This window comes from Globicephala melas, chromosome 16, assembly GCF_963455315.2.
Source record: "Globicephala melas chromosome 16, mGloMel1.2, whole genome shotgun sequence".
Taxonomy (NCBI): Eukaryota; Metazoa; Chordata; class Mammalia; order Artiodactyla; family Delphinidae; genus Globicephala; species Globicephala melas.
In genome coordinates, this window is record NC_083329.1 from 59926479 (window position 1) to 59941368 (window position 14890).

At 55.6% G+C, this 14890-nt stretch overlaps 1 protein-coding gene across 2 annotated transcripts in view; it reads left to right on the forward strand.

The window, feature by feature from the left end:
• Positions 1 to 8723, forward strand: part of DNAJB12 (DnaJ heat shock protein family (Hsp40) member B12) — a 19826-nt gene extending 11103 nt beyond the window's left edge. Inside the window, exons 4-9 of one of the 2 annotated variants that reach the window (XM_030862540.2) lie at positions 587 to 772; positions 893 to 972; positions 3144 to 3253; positions 4742 to 4914; positions 5571 to 5721; positions 6843 to 8723. In XM_030862540.2, coding sequence (XP_030718400.1) covers positions 587 to 772; positions 893 to 972; positions 3144 to 3253; positions 4742 to 4914; positions 5571 to 5692 — 671 coding nt within the window. In that variant the 3' untranslated portion in view covers positions 5693 to 5721; positions 6843 to 8723. The remainder of the gene's footprint in view (positions 1 to 586; positions 773 to 892; positions 973 to 3143; positions 3254 to 4741; positions 4915 to 5570; positions 5722 to 6842) is intronic. The other variant, XM_030862539.2, reaches the window with a different exon arrangement.
• Positions 8724 to 14890: the final 6167 nt, after the last annotated feature.

Sequence of the window (14890 nt, forward strand, 5' to 3'; positions counted from 1 at the left end):
CAGCACACCACATGTTTGTGCAGCCCTCATGTCGTGCTATGACTTCAAGATTACATACCCTCCAGAAAGGGGGTGCCCCATCCCACTGGACACCCCAAGAGAGAGTGATGAGGTGGGGGCGTTTTGGTGGTTTTCATAAAGTCAGAGAGCCGACTTGAAGCAAGACACACCTGGGTTTGATTCCTGGCTCTGCAGCATCAGACCTGCGTGAGCTGACACTACACCTCTCTGAGCCTCAGTTTTCTCATTGGTAAAATGGAGATGGGCTGTTAGGAGTAAGAAAGATAATGCCCATAAAGGGCCTGGCGTGTAGAAAAAATCGGACCGTCATCGCGAGGTGGAGAGCAAGGAGCCTGAGCATTAATCCTCCACCCGGCCCAGGCTGCTGGCATTCACGTAGAGGTATTCCTGCATGTCCCCCACCAGCCCCCTCTTGCTCAACAGCCAGACTTCCTGCTGGCCCCTAGGACTCCTGCTTCCTAGAGCAGCACTTGAGTACCTGAAGGAAGTGAGTGCTTGGCTGCCACAGGCGCCTCCAGCCGCACCCCCAGCATCCTCGGGCCTGACCTTTCTACCTCCTTTCTAGCCATTGGCACAGCATACGCAGTACTTAGCAACCCAGAGAAAAGGAAGCAGTATGACCAGTTCGGCGATGACAAGAGCCAGGCAGCCCGGCACGGCCATGGGCACGGGGACTTCCACCGCGGCTTTGAAGCTGACATCTCCCCTGAAGACCTCTTCAACATGTTCTTTGGAGGTGGCTTCCCATCTAGTAAGTCCCCCCCGCTGTCCCCACAGCCAGGCCTCCCTGTTGGTGATGGTGGGAGACTGGATGCCAGCCTCTCCCGTTCCCAGCAGCCCCACTCCTGACTCAGTCCCTCTGACCCTCCAGGTAACGTCCATGTCTATAGCAACGGCCGCATGCGCTACACGTACCATCAAAGGCAGGACCGCAGGGAGAACCAGGGTGATGTGAGTGAGGAGAGCGCTGGGGAGGGGATGGGGAGGGTGCCCGGTGACACCCGAGGGGATGGGCCCTGGGTTGGGGAGTGATACCCCTCGCTGACACTCTGCGGCAGCAGTGCCCCCAGAACTTAAGCCAGGAAGCCATCTTGGCCCCCCCGTGCCATCCTGCTGAGGGACACCAGAGGGAACCATACTGCCCAGCACCCACGGCCAGAGTGGGGGTTTCATGGCCTCTGCTGGGGAACGTAATGCAGAAATTTCTCTACCTGCAGGCAGGTTCCAGTGTGAATGGCCTTTGTGAGGTCCATTTGTTCTTTTGGGGTTTTTTCCTTTTTTTAAGATTTAATTTTATTCATTTTTGGCTGCATTGGGTCTTTGTTGCTGTGCACAGGCTTTCTCTAGTTGCTGCGAGCGGGGGCTACTCTTCGTTGCGGCGTGCGGGCTTCTCATTGCGGTGGCTTCTCGTTGCAGAGCACGGGCCCTAGGTGCGGGGGCTTCAGTAGTTGTGGCACACCAGCTCTAGAGCGCAGGCTCAGTAGCTGTGGTGCACGGGCTTAGCTGCTCTGCGGCATGTGGGATCTTCCGGGACCAGGGTGTGAACCCATGTTCCCTGCATTGACGGCGGATTCTTAACCACTGCACCACCAGGGAAGTCCCGGTCAATTTGGTTAAGTCCTAAGTGACATTTTCCAAGCAACGGAAAGTTAAACTTAATGATAGAATTGAAAGCATGACATCATAGGGCTGGCTCTTCTTGCTTCTTTTCAGCACTCTTTAAAAATGTATACAGGGACTTCCCTGGTGGTACAGTGGTTAACAGTCTGCCTGCCAGTGCAGGGGACACGGGTTCAATCTCTGGTCCAGGAAGATCCCACATGCCACAAGGCAACTAAGCCCGTGCGCCACAATTACTGAGCCTGTGCTCTAGAGCCCGCGATCCACAACTACTGAGCCCGTGTGCCACAACTACTGAAGCCCACGCACCTAGAGCCCGTGCTCCGCAACAAGAGAAGCCACTGCAATGAGAAGCCTACGCACCGCAACAAAGAGTAGCCCCTGCTCGCCACAACTAGAAAAAGCCCGTGCCCAGCAACAAAGACCCAATGCAGCCAATAAATAAATAAATAAATAAATAACAGCAAAGAGTAGCCCCTGCTCACCACAACTACGAAAAGCCTGTGCCCAGCAACGAAGACCCAACGCAGCCAATAAATAAATAAATAAAATTTATTAGAAAAAATGTATACAAAACTATAACAAGACAGTGCATCAAACATATTTTGAATGCCACAGATTATAAGACCAGCTGGCTGACTAAAATTAAAGCAGTTAGCTAAGATTAAAATACTGCGGACAGTTGCAGAATATTTAAAATTATGCCAGGCAGAGGGATTCTCTTTTGCTCTGATAACGTGGCCTTCTGTTTTTATCCATGTTTTAAACTTTTATTTTGTGTGTATTTAACACACAGAAGAGTTTTTTAAATCACAGATTATCACACAGTGAACAAATTTTTTTATTTGTAATTTCTTAACTGGCAGTTTTTAAATTGGTAATATAGTCATATGGTTCAGAATTCAGAAGAGTGTATATAGGGAAGGTCTCCCTCCAGCCCTGCCTCCCAAGTGTCTGGAGGCAGACACTTTTTTTGTTTGTTTGTTTTTTGTTTTTTTTGCGGTACGCGAGCCTTTCAGTGTTGTGGCCTCTCCCGTTGCGGAGCACAGGCTCCGGACGCGCAGGCTCAGCGGCCATGGCTCACGGGCCCAGCCGCTCCGCAGTATGTGGGATCTTCCCGGACCGGGGCACGAACCGTGTCCCCTGCATCGGCAGGCAGACTCTCAACCACTGCGCCACCAGGGAAGCCCTGAAGGCAGACACTTCTGTTCGCTTTTTTTTTTGGTATTCTCTCACAAGTAAATACGTGTACCCACCTCCCACCCCAGCATTTAACCCCAGTTGCTGCTTTGTTTTTATCTGGGGAAACTGGCAGGTAGAGGAGTTTCTGTATTTTGGGGACCCGTGGGAGGGAAAGGGAGGGAGCGGCGTCATGGCCTATCTGCATGGCAGCTGGCTGCCACCACCTGGACTCCATTGTGCTGGGGGAGCTGGAGGCGTTTGCCGCCAGCGTTGCCCCCCACCCAGGTCCAGCTTGGGTGACCGTTGGCTCTTCCCTCCAGGGTGGGCTGGGGGTGTTTGTCCAGCTGATGCCCATCCTCATCCTGATCCTCGTGTCAGCTCTCAGCCAGCTCATGGTTTCCAGTCCACCCTACAGCCTCAGCCTGAGACCGTGAGTACCTGCAGCTGGGGTGAGGCGGGATGGTGGGTAGACAGGGGCCTTCGAGTCTCAGCCCCCATCAGGGGCCTTCCTTCCCATCCTCGTCCTGCAGGTTCTTGATCAAAATGTAGAAAGATGATTAGAATCCAGACTTTCCCTGTTAAGCTGAGGTTCTTGATCTTGTAAGGATCACAGTACCCTAAGAAAATGCAATGAAACCTGCAGATCTTTTCCCGAGAACACTGCACATACACCTGGTTTGCATATGATTTCACAGGCTGCATGACACTCTCCCGATCTTATCTTCAAGCCTTGAAATAAGAACCACTTCTCTTCCATTCTGGTTGGGGGCCCTGGGGCCATGGGAAGAACAGGGGCTCTAGAGTCAGAGCAAGGGTGGCTTTGAATCCCAGCTCCTCTACTAACTAAGCAGCTGTGTGACCCTGGAGTAGTTACATAACTTCTCTGAGCCCTGGTTTCCTCATTTATAAAATGGGAAGAATAATAACATCTACCTGCTTATGAAAAATAAATGAGTAATACACATAAAATGCCAGGCTCATTAGAAATGCTTGACAACATTTGTTGAATGACTATATGGTCTCAACCACCGATAGTGAACTTGGGCAAGTTATTTGCCCTTTTAAAGCGTCAGCTCCCCTCATTTATTTCCAGCACCTGGCCCAGGATCTGATACAGAGCTGGTGCTCAGCTTCTATTGCTGGAAGCCCTCTGCTCCCATCTAGTGGCCTGGCTCTGCCTGGGAGCCTGGCAGGATCCCTCTCAGCCAGCAGGGAGCAGAGTCGGTCCACTGGACCCACACCAGCAGGCACAGGCGCTCTGTGGCCTGATGCCAGCCTTTTTCTCTGCAGCCCGAGAGCTGAGAGGCAAGAATGGGCAGACAGGGGCTGTTCTCACCAGAGCACTAACTCCTATCTGCATGTTGAGGCTCTTCCCTGAGCCTGCAGAGCCTGCAGTTGGAGCTGGAAGATAGAATCCAAGAGATGGAAGGATACAACTCCTTGGAATCCTTCCTGTCATTTTGTTCCTGAGACTCTTCACTCTATACTGGGAGCTCCTGGATACACAGGCAGGCCCTTAGCAACGATTGGCTTAGGGGATGAATGAGGGAATGGAGGCACAGGGAGCTCAGGTCACACAGCTCGTTAGAGGTGGAGCCTGTGTTTGCTCCGGGTTCCCTCCTTCCCTGACCAGGCCCTCCCAGAGAGGGGCTTCTCCACAAAAGCCCCAGCAGCGGTGTGGTAAGCAGAGAGCCTGAGGAAGGCCTTGCCATAGTCTGTGCCGCTCATACGGGAGGGACCCCCTGCCTTTTCTCCACACCCTCATTTGGGTAGCGTGGAGTTCCTGCTCTAGTTTGGGAAGGAAGCAGCTGCTCCTGTGGCCTGTGTGGCGCCTCCTGTTGGGAGCCCCACTCATTCCTAGAGCTGCCCTGGGCCTGGGGACCCAAGCCCACTTTGTGCCTGGTCTGTTTCTGGCCAGGTCGGTGGGCCACGTCCACAGGCGAGTCACTGACCACCTGAACGTCGTTTACTACGTGGCAGACACGTTCTCTGAGGAGTACACAGGCTCCAGCCTCAAAATGGTTGAACGGAATGTGGAAGACGATTATATTGCCAATCTCCGAAACAACTGTTGGAAGGAGAAGCAGCAAAGTGAGTTGTGTGTGTGTGTGTGTGTGCGTGAGAGAGAGAGAGAGAGTGTGTGTGTGTGTGTGTGAGAGAGAGAGAGAGAGAGAGAGTGTGTGTGTGTGTGTGTGTGTGTGTGTGTGTGTGTTTGGGGGCACAAAGCTTGAGAGCAGGGAAGGAAAAAGCCCTGCTCCCCCAGTGATCTGTGGGCGCAGGACCTGGCACTGCCCTGCGCCAGCCATGTCCTAGCCAAGAACCGGCCTCCACCCCTGTGTTTCCCTGGGGCTGGGAGCCAGGAGCCACCTGGAGATGTCCTCCAGCTTCCGGTAAATCACTGCAATCAGCCTGTTGTTTGGCTGCCGCAGGTAAGTATGTAGAGAGAGATTGGAACATTTCTCCTCCCCACCCACCGATTGGGCATCTGGATCTATCCGGGGGACCCTGGGGCCGTCTCACCAGAATAACAGTTTCTCTCTTTGGCTGGCCTCACCTATACTCTGTAGAAAGGGGCCTCTATTCTGCTCCCAAGGTGGGACCATATTTCCTTCTCCAGGGTCTACCCTAAGGGAAGCCAGCTCTGCCCCAGCTCCTGGGCCTGTAACTACCTTTCCCCTCCCGAAAAGGCCAAGCAGGCATCGTAGCAGCCTTAGAGGTTGCCCTAACCCTGCCACATTGCTTTGCAGAGGAAGGCTTGCTGTACCGGGCCCGCTACTTTGGCGACGCAGACATGTACCACAAAGCACAGAAGATGGGCACCCCGAGCTGTAACCGACTGTCAGAGGTGCAGGCCTCCCTGCATGGATAGTCCTGGGCCCGCCTGCCACCGAGGTCCAAGTATGAGCCAGGGCCTCCTCTGCCCTGCAACTCCTGGCAGCTCTGGCCTTGGTCATGAGGCAGAGGAGGGTGGGAGGAGGGAGGGAGGGAGCCTGTGATCGTGGCACGGTTTCCCTGTCCCAGCCTGGCCTCCAGCCTGCAGAGTTGGGACAGCTCTGGGGTGTGCTGGGAAACTGCAGTTTTAGTGCCCTTCAGTGCTCCTCCACAGCACCCTACCCTGCTTGCTGACTCTGGAGCTGTGGGGTGCCCAAGGCTGCTGCTGAGGGCCACTCATGCCTCCTTGGTCTACTTCAGCCATCCAGTCCCCCATGGCCCTTTCCCAAGTGCAGCAGACTATTATCTGTGCCCTGGGATTTAGGCTGCCGAGTATTACTGGGCCCCCGAAAGCCCCCCCGACACTCCCCTGCTGACACCAGGATGAACCACGTGGGAACGGGTGGGCCGAGAGCCCTTCCTCTTCCCCTGTCCTTCCAGGCAGGAGGAAATGGAACAAGGTGGTTGGGCAGCCAGACAGCGCCCCGGGGGGGAGCCGACAGGCTGGGAGCAGGAGGGGCGCGTGCCCCCAGACTGGTCCTTGTCTGGTGGGGTCAGAGGCACTCTTAACGCCACTGCACCTGGAAGCCGCAGGCATCCGGCCCGCCCAGGCCTCTCACCTGTGGTCAGAAGAAGGGAACAGAAGGTCATGAGTTCAGGGTCGAAGGAACAGAGAACCCTTAGCACAGAATGAGTGGGGAAAAAAGGTGCTGGTCGCAGGCTCCCCGCCTCCTTTACCCCTGTGTGTGGATAGCAGGCTCTGTTCCCAGCATTTGCCAGAGGGGACAGCTTGGACCAAGTCCAGAGGAGTGTGGGCAGAGCCGCTAATGGTTCTTTTTTGTGTTGGTCCGCTTGCCCACCCCCTCCTCTGCCTGTGTCCCCTCAGCAGGGATCCAGCTACAGACTCTGCTTAGAGGCCGTTTGCTGGTGCCTCTGGGAGAGAGAAACAGGCTGCAGGAGGGTGACGGGGCAGGGGCTGAGGTGGGCGGCGCCGGACAGGGCCGAGGAGTTGGCTTGTTAGTGTGGGCTGAGCTGGAGGCTCTGGGGCACGTAACTGCCAAGCTAACTGTTACCACTCTCCTCCCCAGACTATGAAATCCCTGGAGAATTTGTGGTGACATGCACTGAGCCAAGGTGACGAACTGTATATTTAAGGAAAGACAAAAAAAGAAAAAAAATTAAAATGGAATTGGAGGCCGGACGCTGCACAACTGCCCTCTCTCTCACCCAGTAACTGCAGAAAGCTGTTAGGACAGACAGGAAAACCTGACATGGGGCTGCTTCCCTTCCTCCCAGGGCTGGCAGAAGCTCAGGCTTCTCATCGGCTCTCTCCTAGGATACAGAAACCATGACAACGAAAGTAGAATGTAAAACTTGCAGCAAATGTCTGTAGGAAGGGCTGGGGAGGGGGCACCCAACTGCCTTTCTTCCCCCCTCCCAGGAGCTACCACCAGTCACCTCAGTGGAGGTAATCAGAGGTGTTGGCCAAGGATAGAGAGGAGGAGGAAAGAGAACTCTGTAGAATGTAATTTATAGATGCGTGTATATGTATGTATCTATTTATATGTAAATAACACATATAAAGATATAGAGATATATAGAGATATAGTCTACTTTTTAAACTATGCAGGGATTTGGTTGTTGAGTTGATTTCTTCCCTGTTTTAGAAAACAAAGCCTGTTTGGGGAAGGCAGCCTGGTCCTTCAAAGGCTAGACATTAGCCGTAGCTGACAGCATGAGGAAAGTTGGGCCACAGCTTGTAACGTTCCCCTCAAGCCCAGCCTGCTTTTGATGGCAGCAGTAATCATGATAGCATAAATCTACAGAGAACTTGGAAGGTTGCCAGCTGTATGGTTAAACTGGAGGGGAGCAGGCTGCAGGGGAAGAAAGGACTCCTGGGGCCAGATGCCAGGTCAGTATTGAGTCATGGTAGAGGCCCCAGATGGCCTGTGGGGATGAGACCACCCACCGCAAGTTTGGCCAGCTCAGGTGGGCGTTTTGTTTTGTCCTGGTGCCCGTGACCCCCCTGCCCCCACTGCCACTGAGAGCAGCAGTGTTGGAGAGGGGAGCCAGATTCTGCCTGACCACCTCCCCGCTTAGTCCCTATGTGAGTTTTGCCTTATAGGTGCCCCAGGGCACAGCCCCATTGTTGCTACTGGTTTTTCCTAAGCCATGTACCAAGGACTCCAGAAGGCTTTTCCTCCCAGAGTCAACCACGTGGGGCCCGGGACGCTGGGGCAGAAGCCGACTCCTGAAGAAAGTCCATGACCGTGGGCGCCTCTGTCTCTACCCTCCGTGGACATGATGCCACCCGGCCTTCTCTTGCACGTTGGATAAAGGATGCACCTGAACCAGAAGGGTTTTCTTATGGTCACCCTCAAATGAGGATTTTTCTCCAAACAGCAGTTGCTGCCAGGGCAAGGGAGGGAGGTTTTATTTATTCCCACAGTTTATACTGGGCCTTTTGGAATTACCGTTTTTTCCAAATTTTCCTCTGGTGGTGGGTGTGTCATTGAGCCTGCCATCCTCCAAAGCCTTACTACCCCAAGCTGCCAGCCAGGAGGGGATCACTACCCTCCCAGAGCTTTTCTTCGCTCTTTTTATAAAAGTCCCCCAACAAATAGGATTCTTGCTGGGAAAAGGAGCTTGGTTGAGGAGAAATGTCAAATACGGTTTTTAAACAAGGTCCTGCCCTGTGATGAAGCGCCCTTCCCCGCCCGGCCCCCCCTCTCCCCCCCCCCCCCCCCGCCCAAAGAGATGCTCAGAACTGGATGTGGGTGAGAGCGCCCTGCCTGTGGTGGCCCTGGTGCTCGGCTCCCACCACCCCAACCCTCTGGTCTCAGTAGATGTCCCTAGACGGGCTGAGCCATGTGCAATAAGAACATAGATCCTAATGGATCCACTGAGAAGCTGTATTTCTTGAAATAGAATTCTGAAATTGTATATCTATAAATATGTTTATTATGTGATTGTTTGGCCTTGGTGGGTCTGTGTTGAGCAAGGGGGTTGAGCTGCGTGGGGAGCAGGGCATAAGCACCTGTTGCTGCTGACTCCAGCCCATACCACCGGGAGTTTTGGTGGCAAGCCTGAATGTCCCCTCGCCCCAGCTGACAGCCGCTTCAGTCACAAGTGTTGTTCCAGGGCTGACTCCATCCCCGCAAAGGGTAAGAGGCTCAATTAGGCCAGGGCCCTGGGGTCCCTGACGCGAGTCCAGGGTGGGCAGCCCGGGCCACAGTCACAGCCCCTGCCTCCCCTTGGTCCTGCTCCCTCCCTTCCATCCCTCTGATTCCATCAGGCCTGCTGTGAGCCCAGCAGATTTCCCTTCTCCCCAGCCCGGAGCTCGAGCCCACCCTGGCCCAGGGCAAGGGAAAAGTTCTCCAAGTTTCTTTCCGTCTCTGGCTGCACAGCCTTCCCAGCCACCCTCCTCCCCCAGAGGGCTGGAGAAGCTCGAAATATGGCAGCCCAAGTAGGGCTTTACGTGAATGGAGCAGCAGATCTGCCCGGGCCTCCCAGAGACAGGGCACAGCAGCCCTGACTGGTGGCCCCAGGCCCCTCCTGCTGCCGCTCCAACCAAAGACAGGCAGGCTGCCCGGTGGTGCCACTGCAGCCCGGGAGCTCATTGGCTGCCCCCACCCGGGTCACTGCAGCCTGCCCAGCCTGGTCTGCGAGCTGCCACTTGTTGGCTGCACTTGGCAGGGGCGTTGCCAGCCGCCCCCATTAACCCACCCGAACCCCCTGCCCTCGGCTGTGTGGCTCCGTGAGCCAAAAGGGGTGGGACAGACGCCGTCGACTGTTTGCTGCAAAAAAGAGCCTTTGACAAGCGTCCCCACCCACTGTCAGGTGGCAAAACAAGCGCCTAGTCCATCCAGGCTCCTGGGATCAGCCTGCTTATCTCCTTGTCCCAGGCTGCCCCCAGGTCTCGAGAAAGGAACTGCTCCAAGGGGCAAGGAACACACACCCCAGCCTGACTGTAACCTCATCCCTGCCCCGAGTTCCCTGGGCAGGGTCACCTGGTTGTTGAGGGCAGGCGCACAGACAGATTCGGGTAAATAGACTTGACACGGTGTCGGCTCTGGAGCAGCTCAGAATCCTTACCAAAGGTCACACCATGTGATTTGAGCAAGTCTGCCCATTTCCCAGAGCAGGAAACTGAGGTCTGGGATAGGGAAGGTGATGCCCAAGGGTCTCCATGAAGCTGTGCATATCTTTGGGGTCTATGTGGCAGAGCAATCATTCTGAAAACATTTGCTGTCCTCGAGGGGATCAAACCCACTCATGCCAAGTAGAATGTCAGGAGTCCTGAGTTCAGAACGGTGGGAAAGGGGGGAAAGACCACACTAAGGAAATGGACTTAATCTGAGGGGCTGGAGCTGGGGCCGGGCTGCCCTTATGAGCCATGCACTCTCTCCAGGCAATGGTAAAGGCGTCCACCCTGCTATGCAGGGCGGCTTCCCTGAGCTGGAGTCACACCCCAGAGGCAGTGTGGTGGATCAGTTGGGTGTCAGTGTGGACCCCACAGCCCAGCTGCCTCCTGGGCTGATCCACGGACTAGCTGGGTGGTCTTGGGTGTGTCACTTAAGCTCCCTCTGTCTCAGTGGCCTCATCTTCAAATTGCAGGTAATAAAACCACCTACTTCACTGGGTTATTTTGAGGAGTAAAAGTTATCACATATACACACTTAAAAAAAATAGTCCGGTACATAGGAAGATCTATTTAAGTGTTGTTATTCATTCTCAGTCAAAGATTAACTGAGCACTAACTGGGTGTCAAATCCCACTCCAGACACCGAAACCACAAAGGCAGCTGAGACTCCGGCTGCCCTGGAGGAACTACCGGCCGGGTAGGTGAACCGGCGTTCAGCAGACCCCAGTGGGCAGAGGACTGTGACGGCAACAAACCTGGGAGCATGGAGGTGCGAGTGGCTCTGGCTGGGGACTCTCGGTAAAGAAACTGGCATCTGTGAAGGAGGTGAGAGTGTGGGCAGAGCCTCGGGTGGGGTGAGTCCTCTGGCTAGAGGGGACAGTGTGGGCAAAGTCCTGAAGCTGGGTAAGTACAGGAGGGACCGCATTCAGGGAACAATGCGTATGCCAGGTCCCCAATCTATAATTGTCACCTCACAAGGTACACCCAGTGGCCTTGGGCAGAGAAAGAACTTCACTGGGAATGAATGAACAAGAGACCCTGAGCCTCCCGAATCCTGGCTGTCCCCTGTCCACTCTGTTCAGCATTCAGCAAGCGTGTCTGAGCCTTTCTTGGTGCTGGGCCCTGCCCTCAGAGACAGCCCTGTAAGGCCAGCCATGCGGGAGGCGGGCAGGGGAGTGAGGACAGAGGTTGGCAAAGCTGGAGGGCTAGGCCGTGGCATTCACACTGTCACCCCTGTCCCCCCGACCCTCATGGAGGGATGTTTCACCAGGAACAGAGCCCAGGCTTCCTGTTACTTCCAATAGCCCCACAGCTGTTTGGGCAGGAAATAAAGGTCCAGGGCCCAGACAGGACAAGGGGTGCGAGGGGCATCTCTAGGACCCCCATGGCCAAACAGCCCTCCCAGAGCCCAGGAGTTGGGGCTTTGCTTGGGAGAAGAGTGGGGAGTCTGACTGCCACACCCTGTTTACCCCATTCTCCCCTTTCCCTTCATTAATTTAGTCTAAACAAAGTCCCAGGGAGGGCCTGGCTGCCTTCTGTAGCTCTGACTCGGGCTGGAGTTTTCCTTGGGGAGGATGGGGTACACTTCTCCAGTGGAGCTGGTACTCGTAAGGCCAAGAGGTCAGGCTTAGGGCCTTCAGGGACTCTGGTCAGCACTCCCACTACCTTAACTGGATGGACTGTTGCCATTTTTCTGATGGACACAGTGAAGGGACCCAAGAGACAGGCACCCAAATAGTGCAGGAGGATGCTGACGATCTCTTTACAGATAAGGGAAGTGGAGGCCGGAAGGATGGAGTGAGGTCCTTTTCCGGTCTCCAGGTGACCTGCAGGCCCTCACACTCTGACCTCGCTGCCCGACGCAGCTCCTTCTGCCCGGAGCCTCCCTGTGGCTCCGCCACTGTCCTCTGGGAGGCCTGCCTGTGTTCCCACAGCCTGGGCCTGCCCTGCCCTCTCACTGAAGGTGCTCGTGCAGTTCTTGGAAGAAGGCTTCACAGCCTGAAGAGGCAAGGGCCTGTCTGGGGCCTGTCCACTTGTTCAGCGCTGCAGTCCTGGGGCCTGGACACAGTGGGGCCTCCACGAACACTGCTGAGGAAGAAAGGGGCACCCCCCAGCACTGAGACACCTTTCTGACGGCCACTTGTGGCTGTCCCTCTGCAGCTTTCTCCACCTTGCATACCCTGCCCAGCGTCACCCTGTAGGTAGCTTTGTAGCCATAAACCCACATGCAGGACCAGGGACACTTCTGTCAAACTTGACAGGCTCCAATGAGGACGAGCATCCAGCTGGACGGATAGCATATGTGAACCAGGCTCCTGTGAGATAAGCACTGAGTGAGGCCTCCCCTTTTCCCCGCCTCATGGGGGAAGCAGAGTCCTGCTGAAAATGCCCACCATTTCTCCTCTCCCTGAGGGGGGATGGCTGTACCAGGGGCTAGTATGAGAATCATAAACAGTGCTCATCCTCGAGGGGACCTCTGACGGCTGTCCAAAGTGTTCCCCACCCCTAATGGGTGGAAGAGGATGTGTTCTCCAGTGCTCAGGCTGGTGTCAGTTGGCACCACCCACGCCTGGACACAGACCCAGTTCTGTCCCTGGGCTGCCCCAGTGCTGCCCTGGCCACAGGCCTCAGGGTCACCGCTGGCAGGCTTTGCTGCCTGCTGGTCACCAACCCAGGGCCCCGGGTGCTGAGGATGGCATCCTGGGCCCTGTGTGTCAGACAGCCTCCCACAGTGCCACACGGGTAGCAACTGTTTCCATGGCGTTCAGGCTGTGAGCCCCAGGCTCACACAGCATGGGGGGGGCGGTTCTTGGGGCCATTTCTCTTGGGACTGCAAGGGGCCTCAGTCTCCTTCTGGTCCCTTCTCAGCACTGAAGCACTGGGCACAGAGTCCAGAGATCAGGTTTCAAGCCTCAGCTGTAAAGGACATTTGTATTGTATTTCATTTGTATCATTTAAAATTTTTTGTTACAATTAGCATCATTGCACAGACCTCACCTGTTGAGTCTTTAATGTCAGCCTCTGTCACCTGTGGGACCTATGGGCTGTTAGCCTGACTGGGGTGGGCTTTGTACAAACAGGGCCTCACCCCGGGGCCCCAGGACTTGAGCCTGGGGTTCACGCATGGGGGCGGGATTCAGGCCGTGGGATGGAGTTGTGTGACCCACATCTGTTTGTATTATTAGCTCAGGAGCTGGCAGGCCGCGGCGGCGGTAACACAATTCGAGGAACTGTTGACTCCGCTCTGGCTCCTCCCCATGCCTGCTGTCGTGAGAGCCAGAGAAGACAGCGTGAGGACTGCACGTCCCTCCAGGGCACTGCTAATGTCAGCGTTGGCGGGGGCCTCCCCAGGGGCCTTGGGTGACCCCGGGTCAGCTGCCTGGCCTCTGGCATCCTCCCGTACCCGTTTGTGCAGTCCCAGCTTCTGCGGTCCTGGCGACCCCTCCTCCTCCTGCCCTCCCTCCTCTCCCCGCCCCTCTCTGACTTCAGCAGGGAAGGTGATGGGTGGAGTGGGGGTAACCCTGCCTGTTCGGTAAGCTGGGAGGAATGACTGCCCCAGACCCCCAGGATGAGGACGAAAGTTTTCCCTCTTTCCTGCCTTCCTCATACATTCCTACCTCCTCTTTCTGTCTTTGGTGCCTGCAGGTGCCAGCATCCCGGGGATAAGCTAGGGAAAGCCTGGGCCTTGGCCAGGTGCCCAGACTGTGGCTCCAGGGAAGGACCTGGCTTCCTGCCCAGCTCTGCACCCCAGGTAGGGGGATCTTGAGACAATCTCCCAAGATCCGTGTCCCATGGGATTCTCAGGCCTCTCCTGCAGGCTGTCAGGGGGCACATGAGATGAGGTCATGGAAGTCCTTCACAAGCCCAGAGGTGCCCCACAAGGTTAGCTGTGGCGTAGGTTTTGGTCCTGTAACTTCCCTGAGACAGGACCAGGGGCCTGTGGGCCCACTGAACTCTGTAACAAAGGCTGAAACAGACCTCAGTGTCAGCAGGAACCAGGAGTTAGAGAATTTAGTAGACGGTGCCAAGTGCTGGACTTGGGGTCTAATTCTGGGCTACCTAGAGAGGGAAACAAGGACAGCTTTGCCATCGAGGCACAAATAATAAAAGTGTTAGAAATGGCAGGCACCCCAAAGGAGGGTCTCATGCTGTGTCCCCCTGAGCCCTTGGGCCCCCGGGGGTGCGAGGGTGAAGGTGAGGGGGCCAGCAGCCCTGCTCGTGTTTCAGTCACCCACTGAAAAACAAACGTTTAGTCCAGTTGGACCTTTGATTGGAGAAGAGGTTCTACTACAAAAATAAATATTGAAAAACCAGAGACCTCATCTAACCCCACAGTTTCACCAATGAGGAAACTGAGGCCCAGAAAAGAGAAGTGGTTAGCCTCAGGCTGCCCAGCCCAGTTGTGTCAGAGCCGCTGCCTAGGCCCCTCACTCCTGGTCTGTGGAAAAGAGCCAAGACCCCGAGGATGACGAGGACAATGGCAAAGCGGGGTCCCCCCATCAAGGTATGGGCTTCAGCCACAGCTCCTTTAATATGACCCCTGAGGTGAGGCCTCAGGTCCAGGAGCCGTGTTGACCAGATGCTGATCTGGGCTGGAGAGGAGGGCAAAGGCCCACTTCCCCGACCAGCTAAGAGCTCTGCGGGCTGTCAGCCCCAGCAAGGCCTCTCCAACTAACCAACTACCCCAGCCCCAACTTTCCAGCCTGCCACCCACTGCCCCAGGCATTCTCTCAGAGTCCTTACTGCAAGTAGCTGGGGCAGGCAGACAGGTGCCCCTCTCCCCGATTTTACAGTTGACGGAGGCGCCTAGCGGTAAGTGGGCCCGGAACCCGAGCCTCCCCAGTGCCAACCCTGTGCTCTTGTCATTACTTCCTGCTCTTCCCAGTGTCTTTCCCCAGCACCCCTCCTCCCCCAACACCGGCTCTGCTCACCCTTGCCCTCAGCCCTGTGCTGACTGGCCCAACCTTCCCCTCGTTGGCTTTAGCAAGGAGA